The sequence below is a fragment of the Dendrobates tinctorius genome, unplaced genomic scaffold (genome assembly GCF_039654945.1).
Source record: "Dendrobates tinctorius isolate UK_male_01 unplaced genomic scaffold, ASM3965494v1 ptg000016l, whole genome shotgun sequence".
Lineage (NCBI taxonomy): Eukaryota > Metazoa > Chordata > Amphibia > Anura > Dendrobatidae > Dendrobates > Dendrobates tinctorius.
This window is the reverse complement of record NW_027361684.1, coordinates 15606308-15629482: the sequence shown is the minus strand read 5'-3', so window position 1 is coordinate 15629482 and position 23175 is coordinate 15606308. Positions and strand designations below refer to the sequence as shown.

Sequence of the window (23175 nt, the reverse complement as noted above, 5' to 3'; positions counted from 1 at the left end):
CCACAGAGATATAGACTTCAGTCTAAACAGAGGATTTTTCATAGGTTCCCATTCAGATGGAGACATCAGTCTTAGTGAGGACTGGCATAGACAGGGACCTGGAAAACGAGAAATGCCTTAACGTGGCTTCCAGGTACACATAACTTGGCCATTTTATGCGCTAAACTTTCTCAATTTTTCATATTTCTAATGCAGCAATGGAATTCATTTTTCATATTTGCATGTTATGGCGCTACAGTGTGCTTCCTTTTTTGCTTGAATGTATCACTTACTGGGCTGCTTCTTCAGATTTCCTACCATCCGACCCGTTTTCTCCGCTTGGCAGCTTTACACTGTGCATAGGCAGAAAGCTGCCAATCAGTGGTGGGGTTATACACAGCTCATGAATATGGAGGATTACATGGCAACAGGTTTACTAGTTCTCAAATGATAGTTGCCTGCTGATAAAACAGGGCCTTTATCAAAATTACAGCAAGCAGCCGAGTAAGTGACACATCACTGGGTCTGTGTGTCTACATCAAGTTGCTCTCAGATTAGGCGACATAAACCTGGCGGCAGAGTCCCTTTAGTGTATGCGCACAGGCATCTTTTAGGCTCTGGCATCCCCACTGAGTTTTTGAAACCGGAGAGGATTCAGGAAAACGTCAACAGTGGTTTTCCAGAAATGTTTTCTTTGACATTATCTTTTGGATTCTTTTGCAGCTGCTTTTCTGCAGTTTTTTTTTTCTTTAATAATTTATATATAAACTAGAGCCCAGCTTCCAAAAGCTGCCTGCAGAAATAGTCAGAATTGCTACTTTCACGGCTTTCAAAGCCTGAAGCTGATAAAAAAAAAAAAAGCACAAAGACTGAATATAAACACAGCAAGTCATTTCTGACATTGCAGTGCATGTGTTATTTTTCAGAATTGTAAGTTGTTTTTTTTTTAGGTGGAATCCACCTGAAGAGAAAAAAAAAAAGTTGCCCCGATTCATCAAGACCGACGGTTTTTCACATTGGTCTCGATGAGTGTGCGGGGAGAAGTGGGAGGCAACGTATTCATTAAGGGTGCACGCAGCTTAAAGAATCAAGTGAGGCGTCAAGTGCCATGCGCCTCCTTGTGCTCCTCGCCACATACCTTCCTCCAGTCATGGACTGGAGTAACGTGTAGCGTAAGGTACGCCACCACTTGTCATTAATTATATGAGCTGAGGTCATCACGCCAAATACTTCGTTAGAGCTGGATAAAAATGATGTAAAAATGCGGAAAAATTTGCAACATTTTTGCGCAACTTCGCCAAAGCTTTTTAAACCAGTTTTTTGGAGAAAAAGCTTTGGTGAATTGCGGTTGTTGAATACACACACCCTATAAGAAAAAAAAAAAAAGTAAATAAAAGATACAGCGCTATACCTCAAATATTTTAACTCCGTCCCATTCACTTCTATAGAGCTGTGCTGCAATATCAGATGTGGCCTGTGGACAGGGGAGGCGCCGCTCACGGAAAAAAGCAGATTTGATGTTCTACTAATCCAGTAGCATTGCTACATTTCTGCACAGCAGGCGGTTTGTGAGTGTTGTTTCACTACGCTCTGAGCGTATTATGGCGGCAGTATTTCTCCCATTGCTTCACTTTACAGTTTTACACTCAGAAGGACGTAAAAATTACACATTAACGATAACTTATTCCTGCTCCGGTACACAAAATGCGCAGTGCACTGATAACAAGTCTGTTATTTATTCAGGAATGATGCGCGACATGTTATATGTCTGAATGGTACGAGGCATGAGAGGACGACAGAGCGCAGCGCCAATAACAAGGCGGCACGTTGCAGCAGGAGCGCCATGATTGATCACCGGGCCAGTAATGACTGCAGACCGCTGGCTCATAACTCTGCCACAGCCATGTATAATTACGTTACTTAATACAATGCCTCTCAATTACAAAGTTCACTGCAATTACGTGTCAAAAGCACTTGTGCAGCTCTGTCAGTGATAAGATCCTGCTGGCACACAGTGTCCGCAACCCCTGCTTGTGCGCCATCGGACGGCAAAAATACCAACATGTCATCAGCGGGTGCAAGGCCACAGAAAACGTCAACGGCATTTTTTCTCTCTGACTTTAACGACAGAGAGAAGATGTAACCTTAAAAAAAGGAAAGTGATAAAGCTGTCACACGATGCTTCCATGATGCAACTCTACTCTGGATTTACGGCTATGGTTTTCTAAGGGCGCGTTCACACGGAGGAGCTTTCATGTGAAAAAAGTGTCCCAACAGGTTTATATTGTGGGATCCAAAGCAATCATTAGTCACTGATATTGGCACCGGTCTACCCCTAGATGAGCTCCATTGATGGAGGAAAATCTGCAAAATTTGCAGGCAGAAAGAGCTTCAAAAAAAGCCTTTGAATCAGTGGCGGAAATGTGGATTTCTCATTGTAAACTATGGTAATCCTTGCATCTGTTGCGGCTGTTGAACAGTTGCGAGACATGCATCTGCGGGGACTAGAACATATTATTCGAGCACGCCGAAAACATTCTGTTAGCACCTGAGCATGCTGAGATAACATCTTATCAGAGCATGTTCACTGATCACCAGTAGTGACCTACGGATCGCCCAACCAACCCTGAAGCAATCTGGCAGGTCACAACCTGCAGAAAACCAGCGGAGCGATGCCAATCTAACTTAATTTCCTTCTATGACGGAATCATTGATTGGGTGGATCAGGGAAATGCTGTAGATATAGTATATCTTGACTTCAGCAAAGCATTTGACAAAGTATCTCAACACAATCCTTATTGAAAAAATGACTGTATGGAATGGACAAGGCAACTGTAAGGTGGATTCATAACTGGCTTAGTGATCGGACCCAAAGAGTGGTCGTAAATGGCTGCACATCCAGTTGGAAGAATGTCTCAAGTGGGGTACCACAGGGCTCTGTCCTGGGCCCTGTATTGTTCATTGTTCAACATCTTTATCAATGATTTAGATGAAGGAATTGAGGGTAAACTGATTAAATTTGCCGATGACACAAAGCTAGGAGGGATAGCTAATACTAGAGAAGAGAGAGGATTCAAAAAGATATAAATAAACTGGAGAAGTGGGCAGCAACTAACAGAATGGTTTCTAACAGGGAAAAATGCAAAGTACTACATCTGGGCAATGAAAAAAGCATATACAGAATGGGAGGAATAGGGCTAAGCAACAGCACATGTGAAAAAGACTTGGGTATACTAACAGATCACAGACTGAATATGAGTCAACAGTGTGATGCAGCAGCAAAAAAGGCAAATGCAATTCTAGGCTGTATTAACAGAAGCATACAGTCTAGATCACGTGAAGTCATTATTTCCTTCTACTCCTCTTTGGTCAGACCTCATCTAGAATACTGTGTCCAGTTTTGGGCACCACATTTTAAAAAAGACATCAACAAACTGGAGCAAGTTCAGAAAAAAGCGACCAGAATGGTGACCGGTCTGCAAACCCTGTCTTATGAGGAAAGGTTGCAGGTTTTGGGAATGTTTAGTTTGCAAAAGAGAAGACTGAGAGGAGACTTAATAGCTGTCTACAAATATCTAAAGGGCTGTCACATTGTAGAAGGATCATCTTTATTCTCATTTGCACAAGGAAAGACTAGAAGCAATGGGATGAAACTGAATGGGAGGAGACACAGATTAGATATTAGAAAAAACTTTTTGACAGTTAGAGTGATCAATGAGAGGAACAGGCTGCCACGAGAAGTGGTGAGTTCTCCTTCAATGGAAGTCTTCAAACAGAGGCTGGACAGACATCTGACTGGGATGATTTAGCGACTCCTGCTTTGAGCAGGGGGTTGGACCAGATGGCCCAGGAGGTCCCTTCCAACTCTACGATTCTATGATTCAATAATAGATGAAGACGACAGCTATTGAGTATAACACTAGGAGGTCTGGCAACTTAGTTTGGCGGCACCACTACAGCAGTGAAAAAAAAAACGAGGGAAAAAAAAAAAAACACACGAGCAAATCAAAGCACTGTCAGTAAGATTAATCCACCTCCTAACCATATATATGGGCATGCAGGGCTGTGGAGTCGGTAAGCCAAACCTGCGACTAGACAGCATGGCAGGCAGGTCATGAAAAAGTAAAGCCATCAACATCTTTACATCTTCTATCTGTTGCTGCATTAAGAAATTAGAATTTATGTGCAAATTAGGCATTAAGTGCTCTGGATGTGATGGAGCACTTAACAAGCCGCTGCCTCCCGAGGTGGATTCTCTGCCCAGCACCGGCCTGACCGTGATCTATCACAGGCTAAAGAGGCCACTGCTGGGTGAGGGAACATAGGAAGGCAGACATTTGTTAAGTGCTCTATTATATTGATGAAAATCTTAATCACTTTGGGGAATGCAGCAACAGATAGGAGCTATAAAAGAATAAATGAATTTATATTTCAAAGACCTGCGTGCCCATATATTCTGTTTGGGAATGGGCGGGGGGCTGATCTTACTGATAAATTACTTTTAAAATGCCATTTAATTGGCAGACCAACTATTCTGGCTGTGGTAGGAGACGACCCAACTTATAGTGACCCTGTCCTGGTACCAGACCCCCTATAAGACTTCTCTGGCCTTTCCTTGCACCCATGCCGTTGGCTGAAGTGTCGGTACAGCAGCATTACCGATGTGGCTCAGATTAATGCAAGTGTTTGGAATAGCAGGTTTTCTTTTATAAATTCCTCCAGTTAGAAAGCTCCGCTCCCCTGCCGCCTCCTGACTGTTCCACACGTAAGCTCTTAAATAGAGATTGTGATTATTTATTGACTTCTCCGGAGTGCGCAATAAAACTTCACAACATGCGGCTGTCTGAAATCTCTCTTGTGCTCACCGAAAGGTATGTTCTTTGTTTCACACTGCAGAGAAATCTCCGCTTGGGATAATGAATTCACGGACTATTCTGCAAACCGGCCCGATATCTCACATAGGATCAATCGATACAGACTCTCATTATACGGGGAAGGCGGAAAAGGAAAATTGGTGGCCAGCTAAGAAGCAACGTAGAGATGTGTGCGCTATATGGCCTTGTAGCCTCAGGCTGAGTTCACATATCGCGGTTTTTTCGCATTTTCACGGCGGTTTAAAAAGCGCAATTTTGCCGCGAAAAATAAGCATCCCATGCAATCCTATGGGATTCCGCAATGCTGTGCTAATGCTGCGGATTTTTCTGCGGCGGAATCGCTTTGCGGTAAAAAACACAGCATGCTCATTAATTTAGCGGAATCGCGGTGATCCCGCACCCATAGGAATGCATTGTTCCGCTTACTCCCTGCATGTGGCTGTGCACACCATGCGAAAAGTAAGCAGAATATTTGTGGATGGTACCCATGGTCTGGAGGAGAGGAGACTGTCCTCCAGGCTCTAATTACCATTATCCCTGAAAAAATAGAATTAAAATAAAAAAATATTGTTATTCTCACCTTCCGGCGTCCTGCGCAGCCTTCCCGCCTCTCTCCACGCTCCCGGTCCCAATAATCCTTTGCGAGAATGACCGCAATGAGTGACGTCGAGATTTTGCGGTCATTCGCGATGACGTCTCGCGGTCATTCACGCAAAGGATTACTGGGACCGGGAACGTGGCGAGAGGCGGGAAGGCTGCGCAGGACGCTGGAAGGTGAGAATAACAATATTTATTATCTTTTTTATTATTTATTATTATTATTTTTTAGTATTTTTTTATTATTTTTTGCCGCATAGGCAGCCTCAGTAGTAAAAAGTTGGTCACACTAGTCAAACACTATGTTTGACGAGTGTGACCAACCTGTCAATCAGTTCTCCAAGCGATGCTACAGATCGCTTGGAAAACGCTAGCATTTTGAAAGCTAATTATGCTTGCAAATCGCTAGTTTTTCCGCAGGAATTTAAGATGCGATTTTCCCGCGGAATGGAATTCCGAATTCTCGCAGTAACTTCCGCGAGAGTTCCGCTACGTGTGCACATAGCCTCAGTCACCCTCTGAGTACATACAGTCATGGCCGAAAGTGTTGGCACCCGTGAAACTGTTCCAGAAAATGTAGTATTTCTCCCAGCAAATTATTGCAATGATTATTAGCTACAGTGCCATGGGTTGTAAACTTCTTGATTATGTTGAGCACATTGGACAAAGGAACATCAAGATCTTTGGAGATGGACTTGTAAGCTTGAGATTGGTGACATTGTTCAACAATTTTGCTTCTTAAGTCGTCAGACCGTTCTCTTCTCCTCTTTCTGTACTCCATACTTAACGTGGCACATAAAGACACACAATGCATAGATTGAGTCAACTTCTCCCCTTTATCTGGTTTCAGGTGTGATTTTCATATTGCGCACACCTGTTACTTGCCTCAGGTGAGTTTGAACAAGCACGCCTGAAATAAAGTTGTTTACCCAATATTTTGGAAAGTTGCCAACAATTTTGTCTGGACCATTTTAAGGGTTTTCTCTGAAATAAGGTTCAATTTACCTTGTTCTCTCTGTTTTTTGTGTTGTTCCGATACACACAAAGGAAATAAACGTGTGTGTAATAGAACATGTGTAATTGCAATAATTTTCTGGGAGAAAAAATTCATTTTCTGGAACAATTTTAGGGGCACTAACACTTTCGGCCATGACTGTATACACTTGTACAGTGCAGGGGACTATTGGTCAAAGGGGTCACACCTGGATAGCATTCTACGCCATGCTCAGACTTGTAGACATTCAAAAAGGGGATCCCGATGGGAAATGCATCGTGGACAATACATCAACCCTTTTTGCCAAAAAGTCACATTTTTTTTTACAACTTTTGCCGTTTGTACACCAGTATCACCTACTTTTTAGAAAGTGGCTGGTGAGGGTTGTGATGTCCCACAAATTTACTATAAATCACGCCATCCATTACTAGAATATATTTCAAATACAGTAAGAGATGCACATCTTAATTACCATAATATGGTGCATCTTACTAACGGATGATTAATTAAGAATGGCAGGTGAAACACCAGTCTTAATTAATCCCCCCCCACCTTGATATTGTAGTAGTCAAACATGGCAACATCGAATTGACCCACCAAGATACGCCAACCATTTTTTATTTTTTTTTTTTTTCTGTTGAGAAGAGACGTTTCCCAACTCTCCCGCTGGTGACAAACTGTGGTAAAAAGAAAGGATCAGACATGTTGGATGTCAGTATGTCCAATCCTCAGTTCTCTTGTCTGATAGCCGCCAGAGTTGTCTGATATGGGGATATGGAAATAAGCCTCTAACAAGCCAATAATGCATATGTACAGTATGTAGATGTCAGAAGAAATAGCTGTCAGTAAACCGCTAATGAAAATGTAATGAGTCAAATGATAAAAATTTGTACAACTGAAGGTAAACATGGCACTGGCTTGTGGTGACTGGTTACAGTCCAGTCGCTCACGCTACAAAGCTACCGGCATCTTTGGCAGTAATTTCCCACTGTCACCCACACAAGCGAGTCTAGGAATTCATATAATTGCACTGCTCGGAAAGCCACGCCGGTTATATGGGGAGTGTGGACTTACAGTATATGAAAAGACAGAAACTCCATTCCATGAAGGGGTAAGGTTGCTTCTTGGAGAAAGCACAGTGCCCAGGATAAATGAATTACTCTGTAGAGGGACCCATAGGGCACTGTGTGACTGTCCTGACATTGGCACATTGCAGGGCTGCGTGCACGGGCCTTAAGTGTTGGACATTTTTGCAGCAGTAAAACCGTAGTGAAATCCACAGCAAGATAATAGTTCTGTAGGGATTTCTTATTAGGTGCAGCTTTTCCAAATATGTCTCGTTTTGCATTGCCAAGTAAGCGTAACCCCCCACCCCCACCCCAATAGAAGGCGCTATAGAGTTCAAGAATCAAGACCTCTTCCTCTCTGGAGAGGCAATTTGCATACTAAATTTCTCAGAGGAGCATTGCGTGGTGAATAAGCCTCCTTACCTTGGCATGCCAGAAACATCACCCCTTATAACTCAGACCAGAGCCGCTCACCTAGCCAAATCCGTTCTCATACTTTGCACTGATGAGAGGCAATACCCCAAAACACTGTGTCTGCAAGATTCTGATTTGGATTTTATCCTAAGTCATATTACAAGACTCGTTAAAGGGCCAATAATGACTTGTAGGATTGCCGCTTCCAACAGGGCTCGCTATAGAGATAAAGTCCTCTTCCTCTCTGAAGATTTGATTTGCATATTACCCCCTTCCCCCAGCACTTTGATTGATAGCTCGCTCTGCACAAATGAGATGGACACCTGGCTGACAATCAGAGTGGAGTGCTTACAGCCGCTGTGAGCGGTGTCTGCAGCCGCTCCGTGCACGCTCCATGACTGAAACCAGGTAGGAATACGTTCATTTTCTCCCAGGAGCCACACTTTCAGTAAGAGGCTGGGGAGTCTCTGTAACAACATTTACTTGCAGTTTAACCCTATATCTGCAAGTAAATTGAGTAACGTATTCTAAGAAGATATGTTCACCCCTAACATCCCAGTCAGCTCTCTCCAGCACATTGATGTCTATGCTGCTCACCTCTGCCAGGGCTCACATCAGCTCTGTAGACACAATCTCTCCGGACCAAAGCATCGGCAACTTCCAGAGAAGTTCTAATCATGGCTCTCAGTTTCCTGAATTGTGTGCTTGTTCAAAGACTCTTATCTCATTATTTATTTTTAGAGCATCACCGATTCCATGGTGCTGCAAGAAGAGTTTACATACAAAATACAAATATAAATTACAATGGACAAAATTAGAGTAACAGACTGGTACCAAGGGACCACACGTCACAACACCGCATCACAGCCCTGGAATCGCGAGTGCTAACACCACTGGAACGGAATCAACACGGGAGGGGAGCATAGTTTTTTTTAATTTATCGGGGCCTGTTATGACTGGGTCACCGAGGAGGATGGCAGGAACAGGCTAAGCCACCAGAAGACCAGAGAGATTGGTAACTAAGCGGATTGCAGACCCTTGATCCTATCCGCACAACTAGCGGTAGCCGTGGAGCGTTCCTACGATGCCCTAGACGCTTCGTCACAGCCAGAGAACTAATAAGCCTAAAGACAGAAAGGTGAAATCTAAACTGCCCCAGAGCAGATCCCCAAAGGAATAGACAGCCCCCAAACATATATTGTCGGTGAGACAAGATGAGACACAAACACAGGCAGAGAACAGACTGAGTAAATGGTGGGGCCCAAGCTGTCTAGACAGGACAGTACAGAAAAGACACTGTCTGCAATCACGCACAAAACCCTGAAAAAGTCCAACACTTCTGATATACAAAAAAACCCCGCTAGATCAGCACTCTGGTATAAACTGGAAGCAAAGCAAAAAGATACTAACATAACAGGGGACTGAACAAACTAACTTATGAAGCAGGGCCCAGCGCTGCCCCCAACAGGGAGCAAGCTGAACCCTAGCAACTAAGCAGAAAGCAAAGAAAAAAAGCACAACAAGATTAGATGCAAAGGATTAGCAAAATAATCACTTAGCTGAACCATGCAGATCAAGCAGGGGACAAAAAAGCTCTAAATGCACATGGAGGAAATCACCAGCAACTTCCAAGAGCAGCCAGCTCAATTATATGCTCCCAGCCAGTAATCCCAGGTTCCCAATTATCATCGTCAGGTGGGGAACCTCCATCAACCTGGCCAGCTCCACTACTCTCAGCAACTACCAGAGGGCGCTTCAGCTCAGAACTCCGAGCAAGGGAATTCACAACAGGGGCCATACTTTTAGATTAAGGAGGGGTTGTCCTAGTAGTGGTCAGCTCAACCCACTGATATGAATGGTTACAGCAGCCGACAGTCTAATGTGTATGGTGGCCCCGGACAACTATTGGTCGGGAGAACCGCTGACTGCACACGTCCAATTTCGGACTGCTGATCTTATTGTTCTCACTGTGAAGATGTCGGCCACCGTAACAACAGGTGGCTTTCTCATACAGGACACGAGCGTTCGGCTGAGCAAGCGCTCCGGTGTATGGAGAGCTGGACGAGAAGGCTGTCGGTTGAACGATCGGCCAAAGCATTGCTCATCCAACATCGATCTAAAGTGTATGACTGGCCTTCATGTGTAGCAGCAGAAAGAAGCCAACTCCAGAACTGTCACTCAAGGAGGATCACTCGCTCCTGAGCGACCGGGAAGTGAAGAGACTGCAGAGCTCGGAGCTGCTCAGGAGACAATGTCAGAATAAGGCCGGGGTCACACTGGCGAGGAATACGGGAGAGTGAGAGGCGCAAAAAGCCCGCATTAGACACGGACAAATGATTTTCTATGGGGTCACTCGCACCAGCCGTATATTTCTCCTCAGTATCCTACGCTCCGTGCCACTCGCAGCATGCTGCGATTGTCAGCGTACTACGCCCGTAGTACGCCAATGCAAGTCTATGGGTGCGCAAAAAATACGGATTACACACGGACCACACGTGTGACTTGCGAGAAATACGCACCAGGTGTCTTTTAGCAAAGCCGGCAATTCAGTGCGCTATACAGTAAACTCACACTGACAGTTTTAATAAAGAAATGAAAGAATAGATATAGACACATAGAATGCATATATATATATCTATTCTTTCATTTCTTTATTAAAACTGTCATAGGGCTCCATTATATGTCCATTTTGCAAGCCTGCGAGAAAATCTCGGTATACGGATGCCATACGGATTACATACGGATGCTGACATGCGCAAAATACGCGACCACACCTTGATTACGGATGACATACGGAGCACTGTTTAGGGGTCTGTCATCCGTATTATGCATGTAAAATACTGACCGTATTTTGCGCAGGTTAGTGTGACTCCAGCCTAACCCTTTATAAAGGAACCACCATTCAAATTGTTCAGCAACAAAAATCTTTACAAGTGGGAATTTCTTTTAGGAATAAAAACCTTTTTATGCGAAAAAAAAAAATTAGTTAGAAATAAGTGTTTCGCTCAACACTTTTTTTTTTTTTTTAAAAGCAGCAATATCCATTTACAGTACTCGGCCTATTTGTGTATAATGCTGATTACAACCTAAAAAAAAGTATTTGTACCGCAGATTTTGGCTGGCAAGTACTATGATAAAAATAGAAAGTGTGAAATTACTGTCTACAGGCAGAAAATGAACGGACATGTCACTGACACACTGTGAAAAACGAGGGGTCAGGCGGCTGTGCGGTGACAACACTGAGAAGGCGCGCGTCTCTCAGTTTGTGATGAGACGCTGATTTACCTCCTCCCAGAAGAATACAGAAAACGATGGAAATGACCGGGTTCTGGTGCGGGGAGAGGAGTCTGGGTCTGGTATAATTAGATCTGCCTTACAATAGGGGAAACCAACGGTCGCTCACATTTATGAAGATGAACTAAAATGAAGAGCTCATTAGCAAAGTAGCAACCGGGAAAGATGGAGCCGCACAATCCCACAGAGAACGCCGCGAGGAGGAAGGAGCGATTCTGTATGAGAAAACGCTGGACGAGCCACAAGATGGAGACTGGGGGACTAACAAGGGGGTCTTGTATATCCTAAAAGTGAGCCCAGATTTCCTGCAGTCAGTCCCACCCAGAATCCACATCATTCAATCACTCTGATTGTGGAGCAGAATACTGGCTGGGATACAGACCGTCCCTGTACTTTAGGCCGCGTTCACACGCTCAGTATTTGGTGAGTTTTTTACCTCAGTATTTATAAGTCAAAACCAGGAGAGGAACAATCAGAGGAAAAGTATACTGGAAACAGGGCACCACAAGAATGTGATGTGGGATTTTCACTACCCCACTGAAGTCACCTATGGAGCTGGACCGTAACGCTAGACAAGACTTTTGGACAGGTGTGGCAATTTTTGGAAGAAGGCAGCCATGATTTACTAATCTAGGACAGCACTTTTTAAATGTAAATGGTGTCCCATCAGGCTACCTGTGTCTCCCCCTTGCTTCACACTGCAGCTCTGCTTCTCACTGCTTTCTTTGTAGAACATCAGTGATTTCATGTACCACCAGGTAAAGAAAAAAAAAAAATCTACACATTTATGGCAAGAGACAGGTCCACTTTACAAAGGGCACCGATAATAGCATTTCCCATTTATCACTTGGCTTATTACATAAAAAAAGAGAAATACGATGAAACATCAAAGCGGCAGAAATATCAGGAGCGGAGATGCGTGTGTCTGTAGGCTGATCGGGCTCACAGACGTCACATTCACCTCGGATCGCTCACCCGCTTATATATCTATCAGCCCCGACAGCTGATTATTGAAGGAGAGCCGAATCCTTCCCTCTTAATCTGATTTTCAGAAATACAGAGGAGTGCGTCATGTTTATTCATCCCCTGGACTGCGGCAGGATCCAGCATGGAGACCATGTGCACAAAGTCATTGATTTCATTCTCCGCTCTACAAATAGGCTCTTGTCTAATCCTTCTTAATTAGTTCCTGGCCATCGTTTTACCATTTTGGAAAAAAAAAGGATTCATTGTTTTTTATATAATTTCAAGACTGCCTTAAAGGGGTTGCCTGACAGTAAAAAAATTGGGGGGGGGGGCCATAGAGTAATTAAAAATAATAAATGGAGACAAATTTCCATTGGAATCTCCAGCACAGGCCACTCCAGAAGCAATGTCTGCCTATGCTCTTCTACTCACCAGACCGCTGCAGCCAACTACAGCCTGCAGTGGTGCCGTAACTTATGAAGGAGCTAGACATGGTTTCTGGAGTCAGCTTAGATTTCCAGAGAGACCATGTTGGATCAAAGGGAGCGCAGGAAGGCGAGTATGTCTGCATTGTTCCCATCCCACCTCCTCCCCAACCTTACCACCACCCTTATCCCATCCCTAACCCACCTCTTCAACCCATCACTAATTTCTGGTACCTTCCCTTCTGCTTTCAAACATGCCACAATCATGCCTATCCTTAAAAAACCAACCCTCAACCCAACCGCTATGTCCAGCTATCGCCCAATATCGCTGCTCCCATTCGCTTCCAAACTCCTGGAGCTGCACATTCACACTGAAGTTTCCTCCCACATATCATCTAACTTGCTCTTTGACAATCTACAATCTGTCTTAACCAGCAAGCTAGACAAATACTAAAATTAAAACTAATCTACTTTATTCAAAATAAAGGTTTTTCCCTGGGCGGTGACTCAGCGATAGGAGGAAAGTGCGCTAACAGAGTAAAGAGGTTCGGACTTGATATAGAAGAATGCGCATGCGCGGAATGTCTACCTTCTAAAAAAAAGGTAAAAGAGGGGTGACGTCAGCGCGTTACAAGGCAACCCGATAAACAGGATGAAGGAGAAAGCGCGCACGATTGTATGCTTTATAAGAAGGCTGATTCTTGGGCAACCATAGAGTATCAATATGCGTTAGAGCTAGCGGCAAATGAGTCAGTAAGTGGCACCGAGAATACATGAGTATTGGACCTGTCACTATAGTAACATAGAAACAGGAAGTGGTCATAAGCATACACCCGCCCATCCTTATGAGGCGGGAACACATGAAGGAGTGCATGGTATAAAAAGCAAGCAAATGAACAGCCCAGTGATGGCATTTTTCCTATGTAGGCATTGAGCTTTACTCTGAGACTCCCCTGATGATCTGGACGGTGAAACGCGTAGGGAGAAGGGAGCGTTACATGGAGGAACCCATTACTGAAAAAGATTTGGGTGAGATCTCTCCATGACATACGATATTATTTAAAAGTCTGTGGAAGTGGTGAATTTGCATGATTTAAGAGTAATGTACAGGTTCACACCAAAGTTTCAAAGTCCCAGACTGTATGCCATGCCATTTGTTATTGTATAGGCCGCTACTGCAAATAAGGCTGTTATTGCACAAACTTGTCTAAGATCATTGTGAGTGATGATGATGTTTGTGATACATCGATTCAAGAGCAATGGATTTACTATAGACAGGTTTTAGCACTATGAGAGAGTGCTTGTTCCAAACAAATTTGGACTAAACGGATACTCTGAAGGAGTGTCGGTGTAGGATTTGGATTACGACACTGGGAGTAAACCGGAAAGTTGTTGTAGTTTGGTCTACCGTTTTATAGAGCGGTTTCTTTTTTGTTATGGTTTGTGTTTTTGTACATGTGCATATTTTATGAATGGACATAGTCATTTTTAATTTATTTTGAATAAAGTAGATTAGTTTTAATTTTAGTATTTGTCTAGCTTGCTGGTTAAGATATTATTTCTAGCTAGTGGATCACTTGCTGTAATCAATCTACAATCTGGTTTCCGCCCCCATCACTCCACTGAGACAGCCCAGACCAAAATTACTAAAGACCTACTTACAGCGAAAGCTAATGGCCAATACTCTATACTCCTCCTTATAGACCTGTCCTCTGCCTTCGACACAGTTGACCACTGCCTCCTACTACAGATCCTCTATTCCTTTGGCATCAAAGACGTCGCCCTATCCTGGATCTCCTCATACCTCTCCAACCATACATTCAGCGTCTCCCACTCCCACACTACCTCCTCATCCCACCCTCTCTCTGTTGGAGTCCCCCAAGGATCTGTTCTAGGACCCCCTACTCTTCTCAATCTACACACTTGGCCTGGGGCAACTCATCAAGTCCCACGGATTCCAGTACCACCTTTATGCCGATGATACTCAGATCTACCTCTCTGGCCCAGACATCACTTCTCTGCTCTCCAAAATCCCGGAGTGTCTATCAGCCATATCCTCCTTCTCCTCCCGCTTCCTCAAACTGAATGTGGACAAATCTGAACTGATCATGTTTCCCCCATCTCACAGATCTTCCTTACCTGACCCTTCTATAACAATTGACGACATCACACTTTCCCCTATTCCGGATGTCTGCTGCCTCGGAGAAACCCTTGATTCTGCCCTGTCCTTCAAATCGCACATCCAAGCTCTCTCCACCTCCTGCCGCCTCCAGCTAAAAAATATTTACAGAATCCGTTCCTTCCTCAACCCTCACTCTACTAAAATGCTTGTGCATGCCCTCATCATCTCCCATCTTGACTACTGCAACATCTTTTTCTCTGGCCTTCCTGCTAACACCCTCGCACCTCACCAGTCCATCCTTTACTCTGCTGCCAGACTAATTCATCTCTTCCCTCGCTACTCCTCTGCTTCTCCCCTCTGCAAATCTCTTCACTGGCTCCCATTCCCTCAGCGTATCCAATTCACATTACTAATACTGACCTACAAGGCCATCTATAACCTGTCTCCCCCATATGTCTCTGAACTAATCTCCCAATACCTTCCCTCACGTAATCTCCGGTCCTGCCAAGACCTCCTTCTCTCCTCCACACTTATTCGCTCCTCACCCAACCGCCTCCAAGACTTCTCCCGAATAGCCCCTATCCTCTGGAATTCTTTGCCCCAACACGTCCGGCTATCAACCACACTCGGATCCTTCATACGGAACCTGAAAACCCACCTCTTCAGGAAAGCCTACAGCCTGCAATGATCCCCGCTGCCTCCTCACCACTACTGGAGCTACCGCCTCACCATCACTGGAGCTGCTGCAACCCCCCAACCTACTGTCTTCTTCCCCACCATCCTGTAGCATGTAAGCCCAAAGGGCAGGGTCCTCTCTCCCCTCTATATCAGTCTGTGATTGGTAGTTTGTTTACTGTAAGTGATATCTGTAATTTGTATGTAACCCCTTCTCATGTACAGCACCATGGAATCAATTGTGCTATATAAATAAATAATAATAAGTTATTATTTTAATCAATCCATGCCTAAAATATTTTTTTAGTGTTAGACAACCCCTCTAAAGCTGGAGTGTCAATCGCTGGCCTTGAAATGTGGCGAGTCTCCTCCATACACATTCATTATTAGAATTTAATTACTGCAATAAGGAAGTGATTACGCCATACATGGTGTAGTGGCCAAAAATGGTACTGCAGCACCTTTACCACAAATCTGATATAGTTAATAATAATCTTAATAATCTTTATTTTTATATAGCGCTAACATATTCCACAGCGCTTTACATTTTGCACACATCATCATCACTGTCCCCGATGGGGCTCACAATCTAAATTCCCTATTAGTATGTCTTTAGAATGTGGGAGGAAACCGGAGTGCCTGGAGTAAACCCACGCAAACACGGGGAGAACATACAAACTCCTTGCAGATGTTGTCCTTGGTGGGATTCGAACCCACTGAGCCACCGTGCCGCCCTATAGTTGATTTATTACAAGGATAGGTCATCAATATTAAAGTCCTACAAAAACCCCAAAATATCGACCGATATGATATTGATGACCTATTTTTTTTTTCACACTTTCAACATTCACAGTCCAAGAAGGGGTCACGATGTCTGGATAGCCCGATGGGGCTGTTGAGTTTGAGTCAGAAGGGGCCCAGACACTGCGGTCTGAACTTGTGTAATACAGACCTTTGTAATGATAGATCATCAAATGCCAGAAACTTCCTTCAGAATAGACCGGATAGGAATCAATACCAGAAAGCTAACTTTAGTTTAGTAAGCAAAAGTATGAGAATAATTGCCAATAAAATGATAAAGACAACAGAATGAGAGATATTGCCACACCACAAAACTGAAAACAAAAAGGTTGGTCCCCTGTGGATGCTCTTCTTTTTTTTTTTTACCATATCACATACTAATGCCAAGACCTCACAAAAATTGTAATTGGGTGATAGAGGAAATGCTCCACTCTCCTACAGAAGAGAATGGAGAGAACGGAGCAAACACACAGCCAACGCTCCATCCATTCTCCACCCGGGTCCCAGCAGCCTCCTTCACCAGGCAGGGCATCAACGTGTTTTTCATGGACAGTCCTCCTACCTGTGACAGTTAATGGGGCCATTCACATGTCCATGATTTTTCACAGACCTCTCTGTCCCTGGAAAATTGCAGAGACATGTCCGATTTTGATCTGAGGTTTGGATCAAAATCATCAATGCATGTCAATGGGTCCGTGGAAAAAACTGGGCTGTACTTGGATGACATCCGAGAGCGGTCCGATTTTCACAGACTGTCAGAATAGAGAAGGTGGAGAATTTTTTTTTCTACTTTTCTCCACGTACGATAAAAACGGATGACACTCGTACCACGCCGTGATCAAAGTCTGATCAGAATAATTGATCCGTTTTTCTTCTACGTGGAAAAAAAAAAAAGTCAGATATGTGAATAAACCCTAGGCAATACCAGGTAGACCGAATTCCTCCCAGAGGTGGGACCTACACGTGCAATGCATTTATAGCTTGTCCTGTGGGTTGGACATAAATAACTGATGAGACATTCATGGCATAAATGCTAGAAATTCAAAACTGTTTTTGAAGGGGTTGTCAGTGCTAAACACCAGGCTGACGGGGGCTTGGATTCTATAAAATCTGCCATCCTCGTGTGCGGTCAGCCCTCTACCCAAAGATCCAAGGCAAACTGCTCAACGATGTGCAACTGCTCCGGAAGTGATGATGTCACCACGGACCAATTACAGAACCAACGGCGCGCGTGCATCAGTCATCAGACAAACCTCCAATTACACGATGCTGAAGTCACCTAATGCTAAAGCCAATGGCAGGCTGCATTGGTGGTGGGACCAGGGCATGGCGACGTCAGGTGGGACCAGGGCATGGCGACGTCATCACTTCTAGTGCTGGCGCACACTATGGAGCGCCCTGCGATGGATCTCCCGGGGTGACAGCAGCTTAGTATGGCAGATTCTGCTAATTGCCAGTGAATCCAAGCCCCCAATCAACATTGCATCAAGCCCCTTTAGTGGGTTACAAACCGCCAAAAGTAATATACAGCTAGACACACTGCATCAAAGGCGACTGCATTACAAATTAGAAACATTTGCCATTTGGAAGGTGTATGTTCACCACTGTGAGTGGGGTTTGAGGTCTCCAGATGTTTTTAGCAGATTCATCAATTGTGACTTTTAAAAAGCCCAAAGTTTTGAACCAATGTACTCCACCCCCTCCCACTGGAGTGATTGAATGCACGCTGGGTAATTTTGAGGCAATCTTTTTGCAACACTTTTTCAAAATGTGCCACTTTTTTTCATTAAAAAGTACGAAAATGGGTCAAAGACAAAAGAAAAGTAATAAAAGAACATTCCTGATTTTGGGAGAAAAGTCACAAAAAAGTGACAAGACAAAAATAAATAAACAATTACATTACAAAAAAAGATGCAAATAATGAAGCCATAAGGCCCTTAGTTAGCACCTGTAAGCAAATCAAGCTGGACGTGCAATGGGGGCGTGTCAGGGCCCCAGGAAGACCCAGTCCTAGTGCAGTGACACACTCCAGCGCACTTCTTTCCAGACTTGCTTGACGGGTACATCAGATCTCTTTAGAAGAAAAAAAAGGGATCAATCTTAACGGGGGACAACCGTCTATAAAGCCGCCATCCCACTACTTCCAGTTTCCCTTTAAGAAAAGATCCAGTGGGTCAGAGTTTGCCCTTGAATAATCACAAATACTTAAGAGATAGTCCAGGACTAATCATCAACAAAAAACAAACAATCCCATAAGCATCACAAGTAAAATAAGCGCAGCTGCAACTTTCCTCAGCGAAGGACATTACTGTGTACACTGATATATACCCGACATACAGCAGCCAGAAATATTGTCTGTAGCCCATAACCATTGCGTACTACCAAACCCAATCCTGAGCTGCGGAGCCGTCCATACGGTTTATGGGATGGGGCGGCGATCACTGTAGGATCATTACTCGTATTCGGTATTCGCAGGGCACGCGGTGACTATGGCATCACAGGGGAGCAGGATTTTGGGTGCGATCGCTGCATTTATTAATCTACGTATGGGATCTGTGCTGGGAGCCCGGAGAAGTGCTGTGTATGGAGCTGTGGTGTCAGGGTGATGAATGACACCATGCACTGCGGATGTGGCTGCTGCTGGGGACAGGTGCACGGGGCTGCTCTGACACCATCTCTGCAGATCTCATCAATCATGACCTTGTCCCATCCAGCAGAGCAGCAGTGGCTGAGGCTGTGCTGCACCATCCCAATAATGCACGGGCAGCTCCTCCACACCATGGCCATCTATAGGGGATCTCTGCAGCCTGGGTCTCCTGTCACTACAGGCTGCTGAGCAGCACTGCCGGCGGGAGCGGCTGTCAGTGACTTACCCCGGAGTCCTCGGCTGTGGCGCCCTGGACGGGATGATGCCCCGCTATACAGTGCAGGGCCGGGCTCTGGCCAGAATCACACACCGGAAGTGACGTCACCGGCCAAAACACGTGTGTGGTGCCAAGGAACACCATAGCAGAAGAGGGCAGCCAGTGACAGGGCGGGCACAATGCAGCGCAGCGGCGTTATAGAACCGCGGAAAAGGGGGGGGAAGGAAAAAATACATAGAAACGTCTGCTGACTTGCTCTTTATCGCTCATCACTAGACGTCGATGCAACCAACCAGAGCGCAGCTTTCATTTTGTTTTGTGCGCTTGAGAAATGAAAGCTGCGCTGTGATTGGCTGCTGTCAAAGGCCTAGTATCAAATTTGGAAGTTATGTATTCAGGACAACAAAAAAAAACAACACATAGAAAATGCCAACTAAAAAGAGTGGTTCCTAAAGTTTTCATTTACAAAAACGCATTATTTTTGACTGCCTCAAAAATACTCTGTGCACATAGCCAAAAACGCAGATTTTCTGCACACAAAAATTCAGCAAAACAAAAAAAGGCATAAAAAAACACCATGAAAAAGGCAATGAATAATGCAGATTGCTATTGCGGAACACATGAATAAATAATGCAGCATTTCTGCAGATAATGATATATTCATGTACGCCAGGCCCATTGATTAGGGCAGGTACACACCAGCGTATGTTCTCTCACCCGAGAGAATTGGGCGATTACGCAGATCACACTCTGACTGAAGTTTGATCAGAGTGATCATTTGTGTTTTCATTTTCTTGGATGAGGAGAAGGTGGAGAAAAAGGTCTCTGTCGTCTCCTTTTGGACTGCACTCAGATGCCATCTGAATGCAGCCTGGATGCTTTCCAGGGACTCAGTGACTTGCATGGATGAGTGCGATCCAAATATTAGATCAATCTCGGGCATGTGGCGATTTTTACCTTGGACTAGTTCGATCTGAGGAAAAAATCTGATATGTGCACAGCCCGATAGCATAACATTGCTCTGAGGCTATGTGCACACGCTGCAGATTCACCTGCGGCTTTTTCTGCGCGGATCCGCAGGTAAAACCGCAGGTAAAGTGACCTGCGGTTTTCCTGCGGATTAGCCTGCGGTTTTGCCCTGCGGTTTCACACCTCTATGTTAAAGGTGTGAAACCGCTGCGGAATCCGCCCAAACAATTGACATGCTGCGGTTTGTAAACTGCAGAAAAATCCGCAGCATGTGCACAGCGGTTTTTTTATTTCCATAGGAAATAAAGGTACTGTACACCGCAGCAGAATCCGCAGCGTGTGCACACACCCTAAGTGTGATCTGATGTTTTGTTGGATGTCACTCGGACTGAAAATCCTGCCATGTACACGAGCCAGGGACGTACTGGCCATCTGGCAATTCTGGCAAATGCCAGAAGTTCCTGTCTGGTGGTGGGCCACTTGGCTGCTATGTTGTTAACAGAATCGGTGTTCTCCAGACCTCCATACTGTGAAGAGCTTTGACGAAGCACGTTGAAAATATTGGTCTTGTAGTAAATCTTCCTTTCCTCCATCCAGGGTAATATTAGTAATATATCCCATCTGGTGCTTGGGGACGGGGACTGGGCCTGTGTGTTTTCAATGCCAGGGCTGAATATCAGCCCCAGTCCGTCCCTGACATGAGCCCTTACGAAGATCAAATCCATACGTCTGATCTGAATTTCTGTGAGCCCAATTTCTGAAAATCTTTAACATTTTGGCAGGGCTGTGGAGTCGGAGTCGTGGAGTCGGTGCTCATTTTGGTGGAGTCGGAGTTGGAGTCGGTATAAAATGGACCGACTCCGACTCCTAAAATATATAATAAATTGGGTACAGTAATTCAATGCAGGATGTGCTGAATATTTTTTCATAGGAGTTTGGGAAAGTTATGAAATGTCCTATAAATGGCTGTTCTATTCCTGATCTAAGGCTACATTCACACACAGCGTTTTTCCTGTGTTTTTTGAGGATACGTTTTTCAGCTGCAAAAGCAGATCATCTTTTTAAAAAACTGCATCACCTGAAAGGTTTTTGAGCTCATAGATAATGTTTTCAATAGCAAAAGCAGATTAGAAATCTGCTCTATCTATCCATTTATCCATATCTGTCTATCCATATCTTATCTGTACCAAAAAGAATGAAAACCGGGTAGTACACCAATATATATTCTGTTCTATCTAAATATCTTGATTATTGGATCATAAAAATGATTAAATGTCTGAGGTTCACATTGTACTACAATAAATTTTTCACTTAAATATAAGCAATATATGTGGGAGTCGGAGTTGGAGTCAGTGTAAGGGAAATTGAGGAGTCGGAGTCGCAGGTTTGGCTTACCGACTCCACAGCCCTGCATTTTGGTGCAGAATTTAGCTATTAGACTTCATCTACTCTAGAATGAGACATGATTTTAATCATGAACCCAGACAAACAATTCAGTATCTTATCAGATGCATGTAAGGCTGGTTTTACACGTCACATATTTTGCTGGCCGTATCGCCGCATTTTTTGTGTTGTACAGCAATAACAGGCGGTAAAAAATGTTTGCAGATCGACGGTTTTTTTCTCCAATACTTTTTCTCGCATGTCTGATCCCGGCCTCACATGGGGGGCAGGCAAGCTGCGGTCGATCCATGGACACGAGAATTTGCTGTTTAACCCCTGAGATGAGGCCATGTCTAAATGGTTAAATAGAGGAGTCTTCCGTTGTCATGTCAACAGATCCCAGGCAATGAAATTGTGGATCTCTGCTGGTTCACTATAGCTAAGGTCCCTAGGTCTGTCATATGCAGATGCCTATTAATTTAAAGCATCACTGCAACATATCATTTATTGCAGCACCCCCAGACTTATATTTACCAGCCACCGTCTTCATCTATTATCAGCGCCGCTCTGGTGGTCTTCTGCAGGTTGTGACCTGCTGGATTGCTCCAGTGTTTGCTGGGCGGACAAGAAGTCACAACACAATGTAAGGCTATGAGAGCCAGAACAACAGTCCTATACTGAGAGATTGTAACCGTTACCGCTGATTTCCGGGCAGTCAGAATTTGTGGTCACAGGATGGCAGATCAGGAACGGAGCAGCGCCAAGAAGAGCTGAAGATGGCGGCTGTTAGTATTATACTAGTGGCAGGAAACTTAGTGCCAACACTCTAGCACTGAAATAAGTAAGGCTGCGTTCACACATCTATGATGCACAAACTGGCCGCGGGTGTCCTGACCCAAACTCACCTGCCTTAAACTAGGTGCAGACGACCATAAATTCTCTAATCTGGGAGATTATGCAAATCACAGAGTTTGAGCATGGTGTGATCAGATTCTCTTGGATGACAATATGGAGAAAAAAAATGTCTCCATCTCCTCGATTCTTTTAGTCTGTGAAAATGGGACTGCATTCAGATGTCATCCGAGTCCAGTACAATAATTTCCACGGACTCATTGACTTGCATTGCCGAGTGCGATCCGAATATCGAGTCAAACTCAGACATGCTGCGATTTTGCTGCGACTAACATTGGTCTGGGTGCAATCCGATGCTTTACACTTGTCGGCTCCTGCCCTTATGGGCACGAATGAGGCTGCGCAGCCAGGCCGCACATTGCAGTCCGTACTGGGCCCATCTGTAACACATGGATGTGGGAGTGCGGTGGTACAGGCATTATACACTGCGTGGTCAGGCCCTGGAGGGAGACGAAAAATACATGTAAGAAAATAGTTAAGATGTTCAGAAATAGAAAAAATCCAAAGGGAAAAAAATAGTTTTCTCTTACAATATAGGAAAAAATAAACATATAAAAAATACACGACAACCGTAGTGTCCTGCTACATAACATTGATTACTTATCCCACACAATGAACGTCCCAAAAAATAATAACTGCAGTCTTTTTTTAGTTTTTTCTCTTTCCAAGAAAATAAATAAAAAATTAATCAATGAGTCAAATGCAAGTGAAAAAAATTAACTGGAGGGTGAGTATGTATTATTTCTTTAGCAGGGCAGCACTGACAAACCCTTTAATTTCAAGACTATCGATGACCAATCCTGGGATAGGTAATCGATATCAGATCGGTGGGCATAAAA

The 23175-nt window shown here is 44.3% G+C and overlaps 2 protein-coding genes across 4 annotated transcripts in view; one reads left to right on the top strand and one right to left on the bottom strand.

The window, feature by feature from the left end:
- FAM222B (family with sequence similarity 222 member B) overlaps positions 1–19200 on the bottom strand; it is a 214245-nt gene extending 195045 nt beyond the window's left edge. For both annotated transcript variants that reach the window (XM_073565500.1, XM_073565501.1), the window contains exon 1: positions 19082–19200. The gene's annotated coding sequence lies outside the window, so the exon portion shown is untranslated. The remainder of the gene's footprint in view (positions 1–19081) is intronic.
- Positions 13523–23175, top strand: part of ERAL1 (Era like 12S mitochondrial rRNA chaperone 1) — a 63813-nt gene continuing 54160 nt past the window's right edge. The window contains exon 1 of one of the 2 annotated variants that reach the window (XR_012228890.1): positions 13523–13639. Coding sequence is in view for 1 of the 2 variants with exons in the window: in XM_073565504.1 (XP_073421605.1) it covers positions 13567–13639 (73 nt within the window). In the remaining variant the exon portion in view is untranslated. The remainder of the gene's footprint in view (positions 13640–23175) is intronic. The other variant, XM_073565504.1, reaches the window with a different exon arrangement.